Source organism: Artemia franciscana, chromosome 7 (assembly GCF_032884065.1).
Source record: "Artemia franciscana chromosome 7, ASM3288406v1, whole genome shotgun sequence".
NCBI lineage: Eukaryota > Metazoa > Arthropoda > Branchiopoda > Anostraca > Artemiidae > Artemia > Artemia franciscana.
In genome coordinates this window covers 53,100,825-53,126,841 of record NC_088869.1, presented here as the reverse complement: position 1 = coordinate 53,126,841, position 26,017 = coordinate 53,100,825, and the positions used below count along the sequence as shown (strand labels likewise).

General features: G+C 35.4%; 1 protein-coding gene across 1 annotated transcript; it reads left to right on the top strand.

Moving 5' to 3' along the window:
• LOC136029725 (uncharacterized) lies at positions 1–25,358 on the top strand. Its single transcript, XM_065708231.1, has 5 exons — positions 1–93; positions 2,625–2,786; positions 8,035–8,285; positions 17,757–17,976; positions 25,018–25,358. Exons 1-5 carry the CDS (start codon positions 1–3, stop codon positions 25,180–25,182), a joined length of 891 nt encoding a protein of 296 aa, XP_065564303.1. The 3' UTR covers positions 25,183–25,358.
• Positions 25,359–26,017: the final 659 nt, after the last annotated feature.

Sequence of the window (26,017 nt, the reverse complement as noted above, 5' to 3'; positions counted from 1 at the left end):
ATGACTCTTCTCGAAAAGAATGTTTGGCGAGTTTTAGATCGGGAGCTTGACTTTGGTAGCTTCTTGGAGTGTCCTCTTGTGTTGTGCTGGCTGGTACTGAGATTGCTGTCAAAGATTGCTGATTTTTCTTTCTGTAGCTTGTAAGTAAGCGTCATATTGCAAGAAAATTGCAATAAATAAGTAATAAGTAAGTAATTGTAATAAGTAAGTGTAGTAAGTAAGCATCATTATTGCAATTAATTGCAAGAAACAGATAATTATGATATCCTTGTGGTTATTTTTATTTGATGAATTATTACAATTATTGAAAAACACACAATTGCTTAAAAATAAGGAATTATTCAATTGAGTGTATCCCTGCCCTGACCTGGCTAGTAAAAAAAATAATAACTCAAATGACATGGATATTTTGCCTGTATGAAACGAGGCGTCTCCAACACTGACAAAAACAAAGATAAACTAAACTAAAAGTTAATAAAATCCGAAACCAAGATATTAGAGAAAAACAATATCAATATCTACAACAGTCGCAATTGAGATTATAGGTCACAGAAGCTAAAAGGATTGCTTCAATGAGAACACCAAAGCAACTGGATAAAATATGAAATTTATAGTTGAGTATGAAGAAAATAATGAGCTGCCATTCTTTGATATTTTATTAATTAAAGGAGATTTTGTTATGCTTTTCTAAAAGCCTACACACAGTGATATATATCTGAATTTTAACTTGCGCCAGCCAGTTTCTGTAATCAATGAGTTTTAATTTCATTAGTTAATAAGGCTTTCAGAAGCTGCTACCAAGAATTTCTTGATTCAGAATTATTTTATTTAATAGACATTTTATTTGTAATGGCTACCCAATTAAATTCATAAACGTATTAATATAGACATATTAAACATAATAATTAAAATAAATGCTGTTTCATAGTCTTCAGAACTGAATTTGTCTAAAGATCATATTTAGTGTTTGGAAACCGGGGAATTAGCGGTGGTGTAAACTTCAGATGGGGTTCATTTGACTTGAAAGTGAATGTTATAGTGCCCTTTTTAAGTTTCAAAAGGGATTTTAGAGCAACTGGTGGAACCTGGCCAAGTCAGACCTTGAACCAAGCTCTGACAAATTACTTAAAAAGTAATTTTTTCCTCTTACTAGGACTTAGCAGTTCTTTTCTAAAATCTTTAATGCACGTTACAAGGTCTATCTTTTTGGTAATCAAGGAATTTACTAGCTCTTAATGAGAAAAAGTGCCAATATATGTTGTTTCGTAAACTGGTTCGGTCACGAACTGGTTGTAAGCCATTTTGGTTATATGTATTTGTGTCCTAGTTGTGTTTTTTCAGACACTATAAGGTATTTTTTGTATTGTGTATTAATAATTAGTGACAGATTTGTAACTTGGTGTAGATGGATATCCTATCTACCAATTTTTAGCTCTTAACAAGCGAGGGGCTGTTGAATTTTCCGTGTTACATTGAATTTATACCAGAATGATATATTCTTTGCCCATCATTTGTTTATCATCTCAAGTGATTCTTCGTGAAGTTTAGGAAGCATATGAATTTTGATTTGAATAAGCCATCCTGTTAACTTATAAATTTTCTAAGAACTCTGTGAAAATAAGCAAATATTTTTTTATACGAACTAATTAAGGAGGCTCAAAACTGAATAGAGAAACTTCGACATGACGCTTTTAGCCGAACAATTCTTATAGCAACCGCAGACTACAGAAAGGCCTTTTTTATTTAACAGTTAGGCATCTCAGTAAATTTTTAACAGTTTGCTTCTAATTATCTGTTCTGTTCTTCTGTTTTGCTTCTAATTATCTGTTCTAACTTCCGTGCTATTTATTTCTAAAAAATCTATACTTTTATGAAGGGTTAACAATTTTTAGGAGCTGTCAGTTTCTGGTGGAGTTTGTTAGTTTTTTGAATAAGTTCACATTCGAACTAGTCTAGATCCCCTAATTTTGAATCATTTTGAATAGTTGGAAGCTTAAGTCAGTTAACACATTTTCAGAAGTGCCAAAGATGCTTCCGATTTTTCGTCGAGTTGTTTTCTGAAAGTGGATCGAAAATCCTGTTTAATAATAACCATCGGATCTTTCTAAAAAATTATTTTATGAAACCCTCTTGACTGTTGTCCAAGGATATCTTTCGAAAATGCAAATAATTCTCGTTTCTGAAATTAGTATCAGAAATAAGTTTGTTTAATACAATGGAGATTTTTCTTTAATCTATGGATGAATCAATGAGTGCCATACAGAGATTAATTGATTGAAGCAATTGGTTATGGCTAGTCAATCAGAATATTTTGGAACAGACTGTGATTTAATAGTCTTGTTGAAGTTACAAAATAGTAATAAAACTTGAATACGGTGTGGCTTCAAGATTGGAATCAATTGTATACTCTCTGTCACTGGATAGGAACGGCAGTGACTTGTTAGTATTAGTTAGGTTGTATCACCTTATTTCAGGGGTGAAAATTCTGGCCATTGTCATTTTCTAGGGACCTTTTTTCATTCTTTAGAGTCCCTTTAACTGGAGGAATATTTTGTTTTTCAATAATGTAAATGAGGACTTTTCTTTTGATTCTTTTGAATTTAGTTATCATTTGGTTTTTATAGGTGAGATTAATCAATTCTCTTCGTCTGTGCTTGCTTGACTATGATCAGCTAATGTTAGAGAAAGCAGGACGCTATAATAGAAAGTCTACAAAAAATCAACGTACACAAGATGTTTCACCTCTCTCAAGTGATGATTTGGAACCAAGAACTAGAAAAGGAAAGGTACGTCAAAGATAAGTTACGTTACTCAAGGGAAAATCATGAAGACATAATAATGAACAGTTTAGAAAGAATAATACGTCGATTTTTAGGGGTCTTTTAATCGGTTTTTACTTACTATGAAGACATTTTCGTCGATATGTTTTGGAAGGAACTACCCTGTATATTTCGTGAGCATAGAAGGACCTTAAATGAAATTCTGCCCAAATGAAGGAGTAAAAATACCAAAAACGTCGAACAAGAAAGGTTTGGTGCCAATCGGATTTCACTCTTCTGTCTGCCTCATTTCCTGCTGAAGCTGGTAAGTAAGTAAGTAAGACTAGACCCTTAAGGTCCAAACCGGCGGTGCTGATCTCCGTTTCGTGGCTCTTTAGCCAAGAAGTGGAATGGGGGGCTGAGGGCAAACCATCCTGTGCTTTCACACACCCTTCCTGCTTACCTTCCCCAGATTTCTCCAGGTACCCATTTAGAGCTGGGTCGATCTGGCTGAGCTTACAGAGTCACGCCACTGACCCCGTCCCAAACTAAATAATTGGTCACAACTGGGATTGAACTCGTGCCCCTTGGACAAAGAATTCCCACACCAACGCACCAACCACTTAGCCAGGACGTGTATAGGACCAGCTGTAGCTGGCACGCATAGTAATATTGTTTTGTAAAATTTAAAAAGTTTCTCTTAAAAAAAGAAAGGAAGTTTTCATTCTACAATATGAGGCTCTAGTCCCATCATATATTACTCAGGCTGGCTCTTGGCCAACATCTTGAGTTAAATAAACTGCTAAGCTAGGCCAGATTGAAAACTTGAAAATTCAGTAAACTATGAAATACTTGAATTTTTTTTGTCCTTGAGATTTACTTTTGTCTACCATATCGGATTTGTTCCCATTTGCACAAATAATTTTAACATTCCTGACTAATATTTTTTGAACAAAGTTATAGCATGGAATACCAATGTATAGTTTTACGAATCGGTGGGTCTATCCTAATTGATGGGTTTTGGAAGGATCGTCTGTTATGGTAGGCGTAAGAGTGAATCGGTATGATAATACTCCAAGTCGATTTTTTTGTCTCTGTCAACTGCACCCATTAAAAAAAAAGTTCAGATCAGAAAAAAAATATAGATCTGGATTTGTGATATTGTTTTAAATCTCAAAGGTTTTTGAAAATCATAAAACGACACAAAGGTTTCTTATATTCCGGAATATAACTCGCACCTCGAATTGAACAACCTCATCTCAGATCATCAGCATGGCTTCCATAAAAATCGTTCTACTGTTTCCCAACTAGTAGTGATACACGACTACATGCAAAGCGACTTGGATGCCCTGACAGAGAAGCGCGAAGAATGGCAACTTTCACAAAATTTAGCAAAATGCTCTGTCGTCCATCTTGGCCGCCAAATTCCGATGTACTCATACAAAATGAAAGGTATCGACCTGACAAAATCTACCTGTGAAAAGGACCTAGGTGTAATTCTGAGCTTGGACCTCAAACCAGAAAAGTATATCGGCCTGGTTGTGCGTAAACCGTCGAATACTCTCTGGCTACTCAGTCAATCCCTACGATACCTTGACAATCACTCAAAGATATCCGCATACATAAGCTACGTCAGGCCACAGCTTGAATACGCCACTGGCATCTGGTCGCCATATCTCAAAAAGGGTATTGACAGAATAGAACGGGTCTAGAAACGCATTGTCAAGGATTCAGAAACCTTCTGTATGACGAAGCTCTAAGAAGGCTCACTCTCCATAAACTTGAGACAAAAAGAACGATCTTAGACTTAAAAACCCTCTTCAAGATAGTTCATGAGAATTTTGGGAACGTAAAAGACAAGCTTCTTCAACTAACTACCCAAAGCAACACAAGATCGCACAGTCTGCAACTGGAGCCCGTGAAGATGAAGATTGCAAGATCTAATTCTTACCATCATTCGTTCATACCCAGGGTCATCAGGATCTGGAACAAACTACCATTCCCAGTAGAAAAGATGAAATCACTGGAAGCCTTCTCCAACAGCCTAAACATAAACATACCATATCTCGAGACTTTTAACGTAGGACGACTTTAAATGGAAATTGTGCCGCAGTCGATCCGCTCTTCGCCCTGCCATAACATTTTTCTTTTAAAAAGGTGTCAGTTGTATAGAAATTTTGTATTGAGAGGCGTGAGGAATAAAGTTATTTATTTATTTATATTAACTAATTAACTAGGTACAGTTCTGAAGCGAGAAACAAACCTTTGGAGCTGCTATACGTAGACGTTATACTTGATGTGGCAGAGATGATCTTAATACAGAGGCTGCTTTAGCTATCCCAGACTCTTTAAGAAACATTTTTTTTTTTTTTTTTATGTCTAGAGAACGACCTATAGAGAATTTAAATATGATAAAAAAAAACTATTCTTACTTTATGACATGCAGAATAATTCTAGTTAACACATTTTTGTATGCAGCTATGCTTTTTCTTCTGCTATTTTAATGTTTTTCCCTTTTCCTGAAACAGAGCACCTTTACAAAAAATTTCCCGTAGAGAAAGCTAAAGTAATTGCAGTGGCGTCGACACAAAATTCATGAAAAAAGTCTATGGACTTAAGACAACTCTGCAAATGAAAAATTATAGATAGCGTTCTGTTTCATCCTAAGCGATGGGTTTTGGAAGGATTGTCTGTTATGGTAGGCGTAACAGTGAATCAGTATAGTAATACTCCAAATCGATTTGTTGTCTCTGTCAAATCCAGCCATTAAAAAAAAATTTTGATCAGAAAAATAATATAGATCTGGATTTTTGATATTGTTTTAAATCTCAAGGGTTTTTGAATCTCATAAAACGACAGAGATGTTTCTTACATTAACTAATTAACTTGGTACAGTACTGAATCGAGAAACGAACCTTTGGAGCTGCTATACGTAGACATTAAACTTGATGCGGCAGAGATGATCTTAATACAGAGGCTGCTTTAGCTATCCCAGACTCTTTAAGAAATATTTTCTTTTTTTGGTTTATGTCTAGAGAGGATTTAAATATAGAGAATTGTAGAGAATTATATTACTATATGTGAAATATATAGAATTGCTTATAGAGATTTTAAACATGATAAGATTCTTACTTTTTAAACAAGAAAACAATTCTTACTTTATCATATGCAGAATAATTTTAGTCCACACATTTTGGATGTAGCTAAGCTTTTTCTTCAGCTATTTTAATGTTTTTCCCTTTTTCCTGAAACAGAGCACCATTTACAAAAAAAAATTCCCGTAGAGAACGCTAAAGTAATTGCAGTGGCGTCGACACAAAATTCATGAAAAAAGTATATGGACTTAAGACAACTCTGTAAATAAAAAACTATAGATCGCGTTCTGTTTCAGAAAAACGGCCAGAATCTTGAGTTGATAGTGGTGCATTTAGTATACTTCTTAGAATTAAACAAATATTGTTGTGAAAAATTTATAAATTTCTAGAAAATGTGCAAAAACGCCAGAATAAGTGGAGAAAAAGCTAAGCTGCATGCTGTATAAGTTAATTATAATTATTCTGCATATATAAGAAGTAAGTTAATAAGAATTGTCTAGTTAACATGTTTTCCTCTCTACAAGTCCTTCTCTAGGTAAGCACCATTTTTTCTGACAGCTGGACATCGCAGTAAATTTGGACAGTTTTCGTCTAGCTGTTAGCTATAGCTTCAAGGCCAATTTACAACAATGACTTTTAAACAATTTTCTAAAGTTTTAGCCAAGTTCAGTGTGAAGCCTAGAGTTAGCCTAGTTTTAGCCAAGTTCAAGTGTGAATCTATATAGAAATCCTTAAGATGGATTTTTAGTAGCAGTTTTTGATCATTTTTGATGGCTGAAACCTTATTAACTCTGTATAATTTGGGGAGCCATGAAATTCATCCAAAATATCTCAAACTATTGGCAAGTTTTTAATCTAAATTTCGTGACTGACGAATGACCACAAAGGTCGTGATGGGAAAATAGATGGCACCTTTTGGCAAGTTTTTAAATCTAGAATTTGTTAGTTACCAATTACCATAAAAAAAATCTGGATGGAAAATCAGACGGCAACTTTCGGCAAGTTGTTAATCTAAGATTCGTGAGTGATCAATGATAGTTAAAAATCTGAATCGAAAATCGGATGGAAAGTTTTAACAAGTTTTTAATCTAAAACTCACGAGTGACCAATGACCTTTAAAATCTGAATGGGATATCCTCTTTGAATCAATTTGAGACTCAATTGTTTATCTTGAGCTGTTAGGTTCACCCTCAAAATATAAGCTAATACATTAATATGTCCAGTGTGGGCCACATTCAAATGTACATGCTTCGAAGGGCATAAAGCTTTGTGTCCAACATGTTCCCAGCCACTCAGGTATTATATTCATTTGTCGCACCTATTAAGTGGCTAAGAAGGCCCTGTATCAAAGTTTCTGACTCATGCCTTTGAACGATTATTTTTGTAAAAATTGTCGGAAACCCATGTAAAAAGTATAAACCTTACTTATCCTTATTTCCTTCCAAAATAATGCATATTTTCTGTGCAGGCTAAAATGGCCTAAAGTTGCAAGCCATCTTTTATCAAATCTTCAATGCAACGAATTCCACCCCTTCATGCCCTTATTGTAGGTTTTGCGTCATTAAGTATGACAGTATTTAGCTTTGAATATTGTTAAGGTGAATCAGTCTTAACTTTTTCTCTTTCTCCTTGTAAAAAGCCCTGTAACTGCAGGGGTTTTTTGTTTTAATTTTATAATTTAAAAAATGCCTTTTCTGTTTAAAAAAAATTGATTTTATTTTCTATGTTCATATTTCTGTTATATGTGAGATTAATCAATATCCTACGCCTAAGCGTGCTTGATTATAATCGACTGAATGACACAGAAAGAGAATCTATTTGCATTGTCCTTATTCTATGCATATCTACCTTAGTTCTGTCCTAGGTTGGGTGATAAACTAGCATCAACGATTGAAATTTATCACATTTTTGCAACTCTGAAAAAGCTAAGCCAGTTTTAATCTGTCTTGGCTTTACTCTAATTAGCTATGGCTCTCAAATCTTTCTTTACTTACACCAGTAAAGATAATTCAAAAATCAGAATCCAATGATTTTGATGTCTTTCAGTTCATTTCTTTTCTTTTTTCTTGCTCCACTTTCTACTTTATATATTTTGGAAGTGGGTAAAGATAAACTTGGTTTATTTTACCATATTTAGTCGAAAGTAAATTTCAATGTAAATACTCATTTTTCTTCTCTAGGCGAGACTTTTCAAAACCCTACGCCTAACCTTAATTGACTGCGTTCAACCAATGACAAAGAAAGAGAAACTTCGTAAAATTGAATCCTTAGAAAAGTTCAGGGCTGGAGATCGTGCTGCTCAAGAGATGCTTGATAGACAAGTTCATTGGAGAAGGAGAAGCTCTAGTGAAAACAGTGACCCTGGTAGAAGTGATTCTGAATGTAGCGATAGTTCAAGCAGTTCCAGTTCAGAAAACTACGTCCCTGTCGGGTATGGCTCTTAAGAAAATTTTGTAGGATTTTGTATCTTTGCTTATAGTATTACTTATATAGTATTGCTTATAGGAGATCTAATCGAAACTTATCCAAAAGTACAACAAAAACCAAAAGTTCTACAAAGAAACCAGTATCACAAAAGAAAAATAAATGTGGGCAAAGTTGGCAAAATTTTGGTGATTCAAATGATGATTCGACTGTTCATAAGCAACTTGATAGAGAAGTGGACTTGAGAAGGAAAAGCTTATATAGAAATGTTTCTGACAGCAGCGACAGTTCAAGCAATTCACGTTCGGAAAGCCCAGTCTCTATAGGGTGTGTTTTTTTTTTAAGATTAATTAAAAAAACTTCCGAAAAGAAGTTTTTCAAAGGAAAGTAAAGGCCAAATTAAAATTAAGGAGATATTGATTCCTATCAAACAGTTCGTGGTAACGAACTGTTGTAAGGAGGGACCCGGCTCAATAGTAACTGAAAATCCAAAAATGGAATTTTGATACCAATAGTTACATCAAAATAATTGCATTTTAATGCCGGTTTTAAATATATAAGTTTCATCAAGATTAATCTTACCCATCAAAAGTTACGAGCCTGAGAAAATTTGCCTCATTTTAGAAAATAGGGGGAAACACCCCCTCATACCATCTTAACGAAAATAACACCATCAGATTCAGCGTATCAGAGAACCCTTTTGTAGAAGTTTCAAGCTCCTATCTACAGAAACGTGGAAATTCGCATTTTTTGCCAGAAGACAGATCACGGATGCGTGTTTATTTGTTTCTTGTTGTTTTTTTTTGTGTTTTTTTTCAGGGGTGATTGTATCGACTCAGTAGTCCTAAAATGTCGCAAGAGGGCTCATTCTAACGGAACTGAAAAATTGGAGGGCACCTAGGCCTCCTCCCACCCTCATTTTTCCCCAAAGTCGCCAAGATCAAAACATGCATTAATTCAAAAACGTCCAGAAACTAAATGAAAAAAAAAACAATTTTTTTAACTAAACTAAAGGAGTGACATTAAAACTTAAAACGAACAGAAATTACTCCGTATATGAAAAGGGCTTTTCCCCCTCAACGCCCCGCTCTTTACGCTAAATTTTCACTATTTTAAAAAGTAGAGTTAAGAGAAAAAGTCAAACTTTAGCGCAAAGAACGGGGCGTTGAGGAGGAAAATACGGAGTAACTTCTGTCCGTCTTAAGTTTTAATGTCGCTCCTTACTTTTAGTAAAAAAAAAAAAAACTTGTTTTTTTATTTGATAGTATTTCAAACTCAAAACGACGACAATTACTGTTATGGAATAAATGAAACCCAAAACGAACAGAAATTAAATAAATAATCATAGGAAATAAACATACAACAGGTACTAATATAAATAAATCTTAAACCAAATAAAACTTAAATTAATTCTGCAAATCAAGCTTAAAACAAGCAAAAATCACGACAAACGAGTTTTGGTACTTCCTCCTTTCCTAACTGTAAAAGTCTAAAGCTTACCTCGTCATTGGCGCTTTACTGGAAACGATTATGTTATAGTTAGTTTCTTCTATACTTATTACAATATTGAAAATAAAAATTACATTGAAACAAAATCTTGAACTGATGACGGTTCAGCAATTTCTATCATTAAGGATCATATATACAGATTAATTTTATTAGTTCTTTCCAAGGCTGGTCAACAGACATATAGTTTGTAGCAAAGCGTCAATGACGCAGTAGGCTTTAGACCAGTGATTCCCAAAGTGGCCCAGGTGAACGCCAAGGGGTCCACGGGAAGCTTGAAGGGATCTACGTTGGTGTGACAAAATAATGGGGGTTCGCAATTAGTAAAAAGGGGGTGCACGAAATTTTATCTGGTTTCGACAGTGAATGACTAACATGTTGACTTGACTTCACCTATTAATACAGGCAGATATTATTTTAAGAAGCTCAGCGACTTTTACTTTTAAAAACTTGCATATTTTTTATTCACTACAACACTTAAAGACTTGCAAAGCACTACCGCTGCCGTCACCACCCTCCGCAACGCTTGTTTAATCGTGCAAAGAGACGAAATACGACTGGTGGTGAATGTGCTTGGGATCTTGTATGAACCTGTTTGATTCTTCAGCTTGCTGACGGTTCTTTATTTATTTCATTGCAATAATTAATTTTATTAATTTCATTGCTCCTTCTCTGTTCCAATAGTCGTATTATGTTAAGTAGGACCGCCATAAATTTACTAAAAGAACGTTTTCATTAATAAACATGGCTGAAGCCAAGAAGAAATGTCGACATTTCTTGATTATTTATTGATTATTTAAAATGTGTTTTTTTTTACCATCAAAAGCAGACAAGCGGTTGACCATTTGACTTTTGTGCCACAAAGTTTTGCACACTGACTCTATGAAACCATCGAAGCTTGAAGATCATATAAGATGGTGTCATCCTGACAAAATAGATAAAGATTTGGAATATTTTCAAAACTTGAAGGAAAAAAAAATGAAAAGAGACCCACTGTGCACAGTATGTTTCCTTCAACGTCTGAAGGAAACGATGATGGCTTGCGAGCATCTTACAATATCTCATTACTTATAGTGAAATTTAGAAAACCGCACACCATTGGAGAACGGTTAGTTTTACCCGCTATTGAAGATGTTTTAAAAAATGTTCTGCACAAATTTCCTTTCGACATATTCAAAAGAATTCCTTTGAGTAACAACACTGTACAGAGTATTGATGAAATGAGTTCTGATATTGAAAGTTTCTTATGTATTATCTGTAAACAACTAATTTTTCTATTCAATTGGACGAGTCAACATTACCGCATTATTATTGGCATATGTTCGATTTGTTATGGACCAAGAAATGCATGAAGAGTTACTATTTGCGAAAACTTTAAAGACGGACACGAAAGATGAATCAATATTTATTGTCCTGAGTGATTTTTTAAAGAAAAGTCGATTCCATTCACAAATGGTATTTCGGTGGCAACAGGTGAAGCTCCTGCCGTGGTCGGGCGGTATCGTTCGTTAATAAACCATCTTGAAAAAATTATACCAGACATAATTGCCATTCACAGTGTCATCTACTGACAACATCTAGTAGCGAAAAATTTGAGTGAGAAATTACACCAATCACTTAGATTTGGGATTAATGCAGTTAACAAAATAAGAATGAATGTATTGAATACGGGTTTATTTGCACAATTTTGCGATGAAAATGATGAACAATTTTAACGATTGCTCTTACATACTGAAGTATGCTGGTTATCGAAAGGTGCATGTTTAATTTAAGGTGCATTTTACTAAATTTTTGAATCAGTATTTGAGTTTCTAGAAAGTAAAGATCCAGATTTAAGAGAACCTGGTCATTTTGAAAGCAGACATTGCGTATTTGACAGATTTGTCCAAAAAAATTAATGACATTAACTTGCAATTACAAGGGGACAGTCTCAATTTAATAAAAGCAAAGGGTGTAATTTCGGCTTTTCTTGGAAAATTGAAATACATGCAGCAAAATATTAGTCAGTTGCAAATTTTGCCAGTTTTTATACTTGTCACAGGTAGAATACCTTGAAGAGGATATTCAGACCTACGTTCAACATTTAATTGTCCTGCATGATGACTTCGAAATCAGATTTGGAGATGGAATGAAGGTGGAAATACCACCATGGACCATAAATCCATTTGATGAAAACGAATTGGGCAATGTTATTATTACAAGAGGAGCTACTCGAGCTTAGCACTAATGAGGAGCTAAAGGTGAAATTTAAAAGAGGATATCAAATATTTTGGTTGCAGGTAGAAATACCCAAAAAACGTCCTGGACTGGGGGTAATTGCGAGAAAGCTTTTGAATGCGTTTCCCTCATCATATCTTGTCGAAAAGAGTTTTAGTGCCCTTGCAAACCTTTTAACGGAAAAAGGAGCTGATTGAATATCAAAGAACAGGGAGATCTGCGGTTATTTCTAACCAAATTGAACCCTAATATTGGTAATTTGCTCTTAATTCGTCAAGTACATCCTTCCCGTTAACATATGACTATTGTGTGAATGTTATTGTAGAAATATACAACTTATTTTAAGTTATTAATTTAAAGTGTAATAATTAACTATTTGAATATATGAAACACAAGAACTTCTTTATTTTTTCATTCCGATTATTTTTAAATAAAATAAGTGAGAATTGATTGATTTCTCGTAATGTGAGTAAATGTCAAAAAATTAAGTAATATGGACACAATTTTTTGATTGGTCAGTTTTACATTTTGACAACCACTCACTGCACAGTCGGTTTATTAATCAACCAATCAATTGTCACTTTTTTCTTAAAATGTCAGTTCGTGCTTGGAACTAAACCACAAAGTAAATTCCCATAGGTAGATCTGATCTTCACATTTTTGTCGCGTTTTGCAAATATTGTAGAAATATAGCTGAAGGGAGTCACCAGAACCAGTAAAATTTTTAAAATGGTCCATGAGGAAAAAAAGGTTGGGAACATCCGCTTTAGAATCTAACAGTTGGGAAAGGGGACAGTTGCCAACGTCTTGTTTGTCGTGATTTTTGTTCGTTTTAGGTTTGATTTGCATATTCAATTAAGTTTTACTCATTCTAAGATTTATTTCTTCACTTATATTAGTACTCGTTGTATGCTTTTTAGCTATGATTGTTTATGTTAGCTTTATAACAATAATGTGTATATGTGTAATTATACGTGTTATATATTATTATATATGTATATAATTATATTGTATAGTTATATGTATAATATATATGTATTGTATGTATAAAATATGTTAGCCTTGGTTTCATTTATTCTTTAATAGTAATATCTGGGCGACTAATAATGATAAAAATAAAAAAACAAGTTTTTTCAACTGAAAGTAAGGAGCGACATTAAAACTTAAAACGAACAGAAATTACTTCTTATATGAAAGGGGCTGCTTCCTCATCAACGCCCCGCTCTATACGCTAAAGTTTGACTCTTTCTCTCAACTCTTCTTTTTAAAATAGTAAAAAACTTTAGCGTAAAGAGCGGGGCGTTGATGAGGAAGTAGCCCCTTTCATATACGAAGTAATATCTGTTCGTTTCAAGTTTTAATGTCACTCCTTACTTTCAGTTGAAAAAACTTGTTTTTCTTTATTTAATTTCTGAACGTTTTTGAATCAATGCATGTTTTTATTTTGGCTTTCCGCAGAGGAACAATTAAAACGAAATTTGCATATTTTTTTATTTTTTTTTGGCTAAACGGCTTTCTGATAATTTTGATCGAATGATTTTGATAAAAAAAAGAGCGGGAGAGGAACCCTAGTTGCACTCCAATTTTTTGGTTAATTAAAAAGGCAACTAGAACTTTTAATTTTTTACGAATCTTTTTATTAGTAAAAGATATAATTTTGTCCCAATTCATTAAGAATGACCCCTGAATCACAAAAGCCGTAGAATAAATAGTTGACATTACTAAAAATACTTTAGCGTAAAGAGCGAGGTATGAGGAGGAGGTGAGCCCCTCATATGGGTAATAATTTCTGTTTGTTTTAAGTTTTAATGCTGCTCCTTACTTCCAGCTGAAAAAAACTTTTCATATTTATTTTTTCATTGTTTTTTTTAAGTAATGCTAGCAAATCCTGCGCTCCTTTCATGGAAATTTTCTTCCCCCATGACAAATTCCTCGATGGAAAGCTCCCCGAAATATCCCCCTCTTCTCAACCCCTCCCCCTAACCAAAAAATCCTCCTGAAAATGCCTGTACACTTCCCAATAAACATTACTATATGTAAGCATTGGTCAAAGTTCGTAACTTGTAGCCCCTCCCACGGGTCTCTGGGGGAGTAAGTCGTCTTCAAAGACATAGTTATAAAGTTTTTCGACTACGCTGAATAAAATGGATATTTTGATCCGTTGACTTTTAAATGATCCGTTCTGAATTTTGATCCGTTGAATTTGGGAAAATAATTAGCGTGGGAGGGGGCCTAGGTGCCTCCCTAGGTGCCCAATTTTTTTGGTCACTTAAAAAGGGCACTAGAACTTTTCATTTCCTTTAGAATGAGCCCTCTCGCAACATTCTAGGACAACTGGGTCGATACGATCACCCCTGGGGAAAAAAAAAACAAAACAAACAAACAAATAAACACGCATCCGTGATCTGCCTTCTGGCAAAAAATACAAAATTCCACATTTTTGTAGATAGGAGCTTGAAACTTCTACAGTAGGGTTCTCTGATATGCTGAATCTGATGGTGTAATTTTGTTAAGATTCTATGAATTTTAGGGGGTGTTTCCCCCTGTTTCCTAAAATAAGGCAAATTTTCTCAGGCTCGTAACTTTTGATTGGTAAGACTAAACTTGATGAAACTTATATATTTGAAATCAGCATTAAAATGCGATTCTTTTGATGTAGCTACTGATGTCAAAATTCCATTTTTTAGAGTTTTGGTTACTATTGAGCCGGGTCCCTCCTTACTACAGTTCGTTACCACGAACTGTTTGATAGTTTATTTATGCCCTCTATAAATATGCCCTCTAGGCTACACAGAGAAGCCTAGGAAATCAACAAGTAGCTCACTGAAAACTACAAAACAACACTTCAGGAAAAGAACGGTAACAAATAGTTCATAATACTCATAATAGCTCATGATTTGAAAATAAACAACTCTTAATAGTTTGATAATAAAAAGCTCATTAACACTTATAATAAATATAAGTATAAATATAACATATATATATTTATATAAGTAATAAATATAACACTTATAATAAAGCTCAGTTCTATGAAGGCTATGGCGAAAAAATTAGAAAAAAACAAAAAGCGAAAAGATAACTGTAAACTACAAAATAACGCTTCTGAGTAGAAGGGATTTTGATTTTGAATTATTAGAGGAATTTGTTGTTGCTGATGTCAGGTTTGATACGGCCGTTACTTGTCTTTAAAAAACTTCTTTGACGGAATTTGTTTTTAATTAATCTCTGTTCGTTTTTGATTACCAACGTTTCAAGTTTTTTAACATTTCCTATTTCAGAATCATATTTTGTTTTTCAACATCAAAGTTTTATCAAAGTATCAAAACTAATATTAAAGTAGCAATATCAAAATAGCAAAGTATCAAAGTAAAGAAATTATCAAAGTAACAATAAGCAGATTGCATAGCTTACAACCCTTGCCCTGAGAGATGGGGAGGTGTCAAACCCAGAACCATAATTATTTGATATTTACACTATTTTAATAAAAATGCCTATCTTAAAAGTATCTTGGGATAAAAGGGCTGTAAGGGCTGGTTGCCCTCCTGTCACTTTTGCTCTTAGAAAGGGAACTATAACTTCCAAATTATAATCGAATGAGACTTCTCCGAAGTTTATACGACCCCCTTCTATAAAAACCTTATATTTTAACAATGGACAGCTTATGTAATTTACAGTCCATGTCTTGTGGGCTGTGGGGATTTTGCCAACATTAGGGGTATAGTTACTAAGACCTTTAGACTGTTTTGAATGAAAAGGCTATCTTAAAATTTTCATAAGATGCGTTTGAGGAAAAGAGGGCTTGGGGGGGCTATTTGCCCTTTGGTCATTTTTGGCTCTTTAAATGGGCACCGAAAACTTTATTTTCCAATTGGATGAGCCCCCTCCGAAGTTTAAACGATCATTTCTTCATTATGAAATGCCTCTGGGTAAGATATTGGAAATGCACCTTTTTGAAAAACTGGAAGCACACAATATACTTTGATTTAGCTAAACGTATGCCTCAACATTCCCCGCAACAACGCCTTAACTGACAAATTCTTTTCGAAAACAATCTGAATCAAACATTCCTCATTTTCCTAGCGAAAATTCCTGCAATTAAAAAAGGGTTAATTGTATAATTTTCAATTTTCCCTAAGGGTTTTGGGGGGGCTTGGATCCCCGGAGGCACAATTACTAAATCTTGTGCCTATTTTAAAATAAATTACTTTCCAAATTTTGATCAGTGTTGAGGGGAGCGAGCATCTAAAAGGGAGAACGGGGGGAGGGGCTTGTAGTCCTCCAATCACTTTTCAGTATCCTCATTAACATACCCTTAGTCTCAAGTTTCAACTTATTACTCTTCGCCGTCCTCGAGATGTTGCAAATACGCTGTTTTGAAAAACTGGATGCAAACAGTACCTTTTAATATGAAGTGCCATTGGAATTTATTTCTGCTGGTCTTGAGTATAATGAGGCTCCTACTTTTCTTTGAAAAACTTTTTCTATGAAAATTAAAAAAAAATGGTTCATTTTGTTGCCAAAAATTTGATTTATTTTTAAAATGAAAGTTTCTACAATTTTTACCTCTTAGACTTGATAATTAAAATATATTATTCTTATTTATTAGTTCTAATTTGTGTATTTTGATGTATTTGAACATCCCTAAAAAATTCCTTCGAAAGTTTAAACTTTCTTTCCGCCCAAAAGTTTATCTTTTGAAGTCTTTGGGGGAAGGGGTCTGAGGCTTCTGAATTGTTTTGTTATCATTCTGAATTTTTTTTTTTACGTATTCAAAAGTTTTAAATTGTTCGTATTAAAATGCTTGTTAAAGTTTGCATAATATAAAGGATCTCACTTTCCCCTGGAATCTCGGGGGGGGGGGGCTTGGCCGAGAAGTTTTGTTTATCTGATTTTCGGACTATTTCGGAAAAAATTATATTTAAAAATTTTGATCGGATGCATTTGAGGAAAGGAGGGTGTGTTAGGGGGCGGGTGAACCTCCAATCACTTTTGACTCTAAAAAAAGGGCACTAGAATGAGCTCTCTCAGGAGATTATACGACCACTGCTTCCATATAAACCTTGATCTGCCCCAGGTCATAGCTTACAACACTTTCCTTCGCCCTTGGGGGGGAGTGGCTCCGAACGTTTTGTTATCTGATTTTTGGGCTATTTTGAATAAAAATAGCTATCTAAAAATTTCCATCGGATAAATTTGAGGAAAGAAGGATGTGAGGGGGTGGGGAGGTTGTTGACTTCTTTTCTCTTTTGGATCTTAAAAATTACTAGAACTTTCGATTTCCAATCGAATGCGCCCCCTCCGAATTTTATACGACAACCTCTTCCATGCAAAGTACATGGCATCGCTTCTGAAAATGGTGTAAGAATGTACATCTTTGAAATGATACTTAAAATAAGTAAAATGAAGTTTGAATGTCAATTGGAATTTTGTCATTTAGTCAAACTTTGTTGAGTGACTCAAAAGGAATGTAAACCTGGTGACAAGCTCGAGAATACATTCTCCACAAAGTAGGCTCAACGCCTTTTCTTGGATTTGGCATTTACCGAAGGGCAAATAGTTTAAGCTCAAATACTTTTTTAATACCGTATTAATAGTTGTACTCCTCTCTCTCTCTCTTTTTTTTCTCTCTCTCTCTCTTTCTCTCCCTCTCTCTTCATCTCTCTCTCTCTAACTCTTTCATTCTATCACTTTCCTTGTCTCAACGCCTCTATCGTTTTAATTTTTTTCTTTATTTGTTATTTTACCGTTTTTATAGGAGACCTAGTCGAGATTTATCAAAAGTGGTGACAAGAACAAAAAGTTTGGCAAAAGAACCTGTTTCACAAAAGAAAAGAAGACATAGGCAAAACCTGCTAGAATATGCCGGTTCAAGTGATTCGAACAGTGTTCTGGAGACGAAAACTAGACTTCAGCCAAAGCGACGCCGAAAGCACTGCTCTCAGCTTCCTTTTAAGCCGACATCTGGCTTAGGAAAGGTAAGTCAAATGACGTGTCATATTTGCTTGGTAACTAAAAACAAATATTTAAAAAAATTACATACAGATTCTTTTCAAGCCTGTTAATCGGTTTTTAATCAGCCGTCGGAGATTTTTGTTGACATGTTCGACCGAATTTTTCCAATATATTTGACGGACAGATACGATCTAAAACGTTATTCTAATCAGATCTATGAGTTTTTATGGCAAGTATGGACCTCAAGCCAGATCGATTAATATGACGTTTCATTTTAGAAAGCTGCTTAGAATTCTTGCCTTGGGCAAAAAAGCATGGTTCTCGCTAATGCTTGAGTCAGAACATATAGATAGTGTGTGACTTGAAGTGGTGCGTTTAATAGTTTATGTTGGAAAGAACTATCTGAAGCTGTGCATCTAAGCTTTCGTTCCATTCAGCCATGTTTCTGCTTTCAGCTGGAAAGTTCTGTTCTGGATAGCAACGGGGAACGCACGGGTTTTAAATCGAATTTGAATTTAAATGACAAAAAATGTGTGACGCTTACCTAGCCCAATTGTTGAAGAAATCAGAGCTTTCCCTTTTCTCTTTTCTAAGTGATATTAGAAAGTTTGCATGATTGAGTTGGAAATTTTAGGTTGAGAAATTTACTATTGAACTAAGACAGGAAGACTTTTATGCTGATCAAATTCTTGACGAGATTATAAAAGTACATGACATCCGTTTTATCGTACAAAAATTTGTTCATGCACAGTTTTAATATTTGTGATGGGTTGACAACTTTAATGGTAGTTGGTAAATAGTAAAACAAAATATCTTATTTGAATTTTAAGACAAGGATAGACATGTAATTAATAATTGGCTTTTATGCTTTGATTTTCTTTGCTATGAGGAGTTGGCATTATTTGCCAGTTTCTGTACCTATTATTTGCTGCCGATGCCTTGGAGGGTACACAAAAATTTGATTTCATTTCCGTTGCACAAAGGGACGTACAAGTAAGAATAGATTATTAACTAAAAGGGTGCGGACCTTCCGGAGCGGTACGCAAAGCTTTCCCCTGCTGTTGCAGAGATTAATCTTGATTCAGAAGTGCAAATAGTCGGTACCTCAGTTGAATGAGCTACTGCGGAATCCTCAAGCTCATCTTACTGAGCTTCTTTGCATCCTAATGAGAAATTAAAACCCCTGGCTAATCCCAATACGACTCTAAAGTTTCAAGTTAAAGGAACCGTCGAATCATCTGGGCCTCGGGGAACTTGAGCACCCTTATGCGTGGATTTAACAAAGGAGAGTTTCAAGACGAGAGAAGGTCGCCAGCTCATCAGTACCTCTCAAGACCAGGCAACAGTTTCGAAGGAGGACTGCTTGCACCTCTAGAGTTTATTCAGCAATACAGTCATAATTTCTATTTTCCTACTATGGTGATTATGCTAAGATAAGTTTTATTGCAAAAGCCCATAGCAACACAGAATAGAGTCTACAATCAAAGTTCAGAGACAAAATACAACTTTAAGAAAAAAGAGCAACAAGAGAGAAACAAAGAAATAGGCCAAGGTTCAACATATTAACCAGCAAACACTAATCATAAAAAACCGTAACAAGCTTTCCACTCAAATATGATTCCCTATTTTTATTCCCTAAACGAAGAAACTTACACAACTGTTTAATAACACATGCGTTCCTCTCAGCCATCCGCTCAGTTAACCAACATTCACTCCCAAACACTCGTCTAAAACTTTCATTCCACAACTCCGACAGCTCTTCACTCTCGGATACAAAATGAAATAGGTTTTCATTCACACATCCACACATAGGGCAAAAGTATGGGCCAGTCGTCAGTCTAAACTTCCCAAAAATTTCCTTCTCTCACGTAAATCCAAACTATCCCCTCTTACCTACAAAAAATTCTTCAAATCCTTTTTATTTAATCTAAATTTAGAATAAACTTCCTCTCCCCAACAGTCTTTAGCTTGGGAGTAAAACCTCAAAGACATAGATTGATCCTTATGAACTTGCCACTCTTGGTCGTTTAGGGTTCGCTGGGCTTCCTTCCATACTGACACGCTTTCACACATTGGCCCTTTTCCTTCATTCCACATCTCCGAAAGGCCACAAAGATCCAGTATTTTCTTGACCCTATTTGGCCACGAATCACGTCCGCCGTCCTTCAAGCTCTGCAAATAAGCTGCCTTAAGAAGCCGAACTCTTGGTGGCCTAATTATTTTCTACACACACAACAAGGTGAACGTTTTTAACTGATAATATTAACTATAAAAAATTTCAGACTCACTTTCTAGCCTACAGAATAAACTAAATACACCCTTCTTTAGAAGTGCCGAAACTCTTCCATAGTATTTACCGTTTGTCGAAACTTTCCTCCGACACTCAAAAACATCAAAATCTTCACATGACGAAAAATGATCTAGAGAATTCCACGTCTCAACAAGGGAAACAACATCCCAACTTTCACAACCAGCTGAAGTACTTGACTCTAATAGATTTTCTAACTTTTCCCTACTATAACCTTGCAAATTCCGAACTACAAAACTTAAGCACGATTAACTATGGCCCTGTATTCCGTATTCAGGCAATCTTGACTGGTTCCCAGGCACTACTATATCCCCGTAAGTAGGATGCTCCTGACAAAAAAATGGGGCTTTCATTATTTGGCCAGGCGCAAATGATTCGTAATCCTGAATAGCCTCCCTTTCTCGAATATTTTTTTGCCCTGTATCTCACTCTTCTGAGCTGAATCCACCACAGGTTCTTATCTAACGGGGGGTATGATACTGCCCACTAACAAAAGCAGCCCGGTCCCCCTCTTTTACTCTAAATACAGAAGAAGCGCTTCCAATACTCTGACCACTAGCAGCAGAATTTACCGATCCACTTCTCTCACGTGAAATATTGTGATTACTCTGACTTGCATTATCGTAAAATGTCACAGGTTCATTAAAATCATTGTGGCAGCTAGCCATCTCGTCACGCGTACGTTTTCCTGTCTGAAATTCAATAACTGTCCCATATTTGACTGATCTTGATCCTTCTTCATTGAGTAAACTTGCACAGTCGATTACTTCATTGTCCCTGTGCATGTTACGATTTAAGTCTAAATTCTGGTGAGCATGGGTTCTCAAATCCTCTACTGCTGTAGCCTTTCGTTGTTCTCGATCAATTTCTTTCACTCTACCCAAATCACTATCGTATGCAAAAATCTTATCCCCCACGAAAATTCCCATGCCCACAAGCTTTGCATGTAAATGGCCTTCCATACGCGCGGCTTCCAAAATTGGTATCAACTTACTGCGCACCAATAAATCTGAAGGAGTGTAATCTGGCGCTACGGACAAATGAAACCTTTTGAAAAGTGCAGCCGAAGTAAGCAGGGATTTTTTTAATGTCATAGACGCTAATTTAATTGCGACTTGTCTGACTTCTGGTTTGAAGGTACACGAAAAACATTTTTGATACCTTATAAGCCTGGCACCTCGTGCAATTTCGTTTAAGCATCTACTAATACCCTCTTTTAGACTAGAACCCCTTATCTTTGGGTCAATTGTAATTGTAAGAGTATCACATTACACCTTTTTTGATCCGCGTCCATTCTGTCCATTATCGTTTTATTCTTTGCATTTTCAGCTCACCAACTTCCGCCTCTGCTTTTCCGACCTTTTTGCACTTCAGAAATTTTCTTATTCAGAGAATCCGAAATTGAAAACAATCCCACAGATAAGTTTTGTAATATTTCGTACATGGGATCACTGTTTTTAAGCTCTATGGACATTTCACTTAATTTCTTTGAAATCTGTAGCTGGATTCCGTGGATTCCGCTGGACTTCTGTTGATTCCGTCATCTTGATGGTAATTACTAGCTATTTAAAATAGAAAGGTTTACCTGTTTAAGATTCAATTATTTAACCATGCTGACTCAAAGTGTGCAAATAGGTAAGCCGCCGTTAATAAAGCCACGGCTAACAACAATTCCGAGTGAACTTCTCAGCAAATTCCAAAGATAATTAACTTCTCGACAAATTCTCGGGATATATTTCACAAGTCAAACTAATTGAATGCGGGATCAATTATTTCACAATTTCAGTCAAATATTTATTATCCGCTTTTTAGATGTTCATTGAATGAGAACTAAAACTGAACTGATATGTAGTGGCTGTTTTCGGCCATCAGAATAAGTGGAATAAGTTGCAAGAGAAGTTTTTCAAAATTAAAGCTAATTAAGAATTATCTTCGATGAGGTATGACCTAGCTCAAATTTTTCGATTTGAGGCTGATATCGATTTTGTCGATTTGTGTATGACTTGGCTCAATCAATTTGAGGTCGCTATTAAGGAATTTGCCTGCCCAAAAGCTAGATAAGTGAAGTTTTAGATTATTAGCCTTGTCTACTACTGAGAGCTTAAGAATTTTCTGTTAGTAAGTTAAAAACACCTAACCGCAGCCTCTAATCTTATACTTAGCGACCATTTACAGTTCAAATCCTTCACTCAATTCGTCTCACGCACCTCTAACCCAATCAAAAATACCTACCGTCCCACATCCCAAACAAACTGTTATAGTATCGATACCTCTTACTGCAAACCCTATGTATCTGCTCAATCTTAACTGTGAAGAGACAAGAAGATACCAGTCGCGGCCGGAATCTAAAATATACCTCCAAAACCGAGGTCCCAAATCGACGACAAATATCTTCCTCTAGCAGAACCAGTGATTTTTCTTTTTGGCATCCACGTCTGGTGATATCAAACTTCGCATCAATCTTTTTAAACACACAGTGTTGAAAAAGGTGGACCGTGCCTTCTTTAATTACTCTTCGCCTTTTTTCAAACTCCTTATTATTTGGTCCAAGACAAAACGATAAAAAATGTTGCAGGAAAGTGCTACAATTTGGTCACGTAAGAGAAATAGTGCTACATTCTGTTATTTTAATTGGCATTTTTTGATATTTTCTTTTTGAAGAAAAATTGCCCTTCCCTTAGATTTTGAAAATACTTTTTTGGTATCTTTACGAAAAAAATTAAAAAATCAAAAAATTTTCCTGGTCTTACATTTTTGTGAGCTGGTGCCCCTTGCGTAGGTTACAGCTACCAGGAAATAAAATTTAGATTAAAAGATGAAAATGGGGATGATTAATATCAGTCAAACTAATAGAATTCAAGACACCAAGTATCCAGATCCAAGAAAACTTGCCAGAATTTGAATGTAGTGCTAGAACTCCAGACGGTGCCTATACTAGTTATGCCTCTGCACACATCTTCTTGGTTAAGAGATGTTGACATTCAAATTTTGACAGCCCAGATGTTGTCATACACATTGGGAAAAATATACCATACAGATTACATTTTAAATACAAGGGAGGCACTTATAAGTAACGGTTGGCTGTTATAATTTGCTCATCTTTGCAAATAGGTTTTTTTTTGAATAAAATCCTTTACCACGACTCACGAGAGGATCTCATAGCATTTGATAAAATGGTATAATCCTCTGAACACAATGCTTTTCCTAATTTAGGAAAAAAGGTCTATTCTTGGAAAGTAGTAAAAAATTATGTCAAGTAAAGTAAAATTAATAATCACTAGGAATGGATAGTCACTAGTGATAAATCGCTGGGGGCGGCAATGCTATTCGAAGGTGATTTTTATATATACAGGGAACTGATTTCTTTTTTTCCAGAAGACAGAGATTTTCGGGGAAATACCCGAAAAATCGGGAATGGTGGAAGCGCTGGGATTTTCTGACAAAATTCACTAAGCCATGACAACTGCCGAGAAACATGGTTAGATTATTTAAAGTGACAGATAGCGCTATCTAGCCAACTAGGTTTGACACGATCATTTTCCAATTTTCATACTTTCCTTAAGATATACTATTTACCGTTTAAAATATACAATATACTAGTTTCAAACAGATAACAGATTTAACATTAGTTTATATTTTGACAAAAAGAATTTGGGTGAAAAGCCAGAGATTATATGAAGACTTGAAAGTAAAGTTTGACTTTAAGAATATTCATCATAGTCGAAGAGAGGTTTGCACCTTTTTTAGTTGGTGGGCCAGTTATGGGCTCCTAATATGCATTTTACCCTAATACAAGCAATTTGGTTGCATTGCTTTTGATTCCAGTACGAATCAGTGTCTGAAAATTGTCTCAGTACCGTTACACAGCGATTGTAGATAAAAATGTTTCACAATGAATTGGTTTCTTAGTTGTTCTAATAAAAAGTAGCTATAGCAATATAGTTATGTGAAAAAGTTGGGATAGACACATAATACTAATCAGGCTTCATTGCATATTTTAAATATCAAGTTCTGTAACGACATCAGCGATTAAAAAGGATGGGGTTCAATTGGCTATAAAGTCAATGTAATATTTTTGTATCCCTTTCTCGGATTCCACACCAAAGTTTTGCCCTTGCGACACTTTGGTTGGCAGACTGACGAAGTATTGCTGGAACAGTTCGCGCTGTATATACAATACACAATATACAAATGTAGTATATTCTTCAGTTCGTATTTTGCTTACGAAGAGCCGCGAAGTGTCGTGTCAAAATTATGCTTGGGTTTCCTCTTTCTTATGAAGTTAATATTTCTATGGAATTGTGGCCTTCCAATAACTTCTCAATGACAAAAAAAGGTTTAGGATACGGGACTAGACCCTTAAAGTTCAAACCTGTGCTGCTGATCTCCATCTCAAAGTACAGCCAGGAAGTGCAATAGGGGGATGGGGTCCGCCATCCTGATTAACTTCCCAAGATTTCTGTAAGCACCCATTTAGAGCTGGGTGGACTCTGGCTGAGCTTACACAGTCACGACACTATTCCCCGTCCCAACCAAATAACTGGCCACACCAGGAGCCGAACCCTCGCCCTTCGGACGAAGGATTCCAAATCCAGCGTGGCATCCACTTGGCCAAGACGACATGCTCTATGACAACATTTATGGAACATGAATTGGTTAGGCACAGCACTTTCTTATTTAGTTTTCTTATAATTTTGATACTTCAAAATATTCATAAACATACATTATCTGATTTCAGTTTTCTTATCATTTTTAGCATCGTGAGGTGTCCCTGGCTGCACTTGGAGAGAATGGCTCATCTAGATGTCGAACTCGTTTTAATATGGAGCTTTACCCTATTGATCCCAGGCATGCAAATCCAGTGGTTGTGTTAGAAAGGTTGACGAGTAAAGCTATAGAAGAATTATCGTCTGGTATCTAGCATTTGTACATTGTGGAGGAAAAACTCTTTTTTATTTGAAATCACCATGAAAACAGCATAAAAACCGAGTATGAAGAACTTTTAATTAATAGATTACGCTATCTGTCCTTTAGTATTTAGTAGTAACTGAAGTTTTGTTAGTGGTTACATAAATAAATCCCTATTTCAAATGTAAAGCGTCTATAACAGTGGTCTTAACGTTTACAATGCTATACTTTTGATGGGACTCTAATGTCATGTACCCGAAAAATTTTCTCGCCAGTAAAGTTTGAACGATTCTCAATAAATCAATGTGAATTTAAATGATATAATTTATGGATAAGTAATATGAGTATATGAGTAGCTAGTAGGAATATAATTTGAATAGACATAAAATAATCCACTGTGTCTAAAATAAAACACTGTTTGGCATCAAAAGCGCAATAAATGTAAGAATTCATTCTTGGAAAAACCAACATTGTTAAAACCTTAGGCCTAAGATCCTCCTGCACCTACGTAGGCACCCAGGGTATCAAAAAAGAGCCGCCAATATTCCTGCACATTACTGCTGCCAGTGAGTTAATCACTGTGCACATCACTGCACAATTACTGCAGTGCAATGAAGCTGGGTTGAGGTGTTCAGGTTTCCCAGAGCTGTTTGTTGCGTTCAGCCCATGGTGTTTCTGGGTCTATCTTTACGGCATGAATCCGGTGGTTGTCAGTGGAGTGGTGATTTCGGTAGCTGGATATTTTCCATACATAGTACATGGTGAAGGTATCTTCATCGGCGGATTCTTATGACATCCATCACAAGAGACTATTTTCTGAGTATAAATAAAAGTGGTCTCTAGTATCT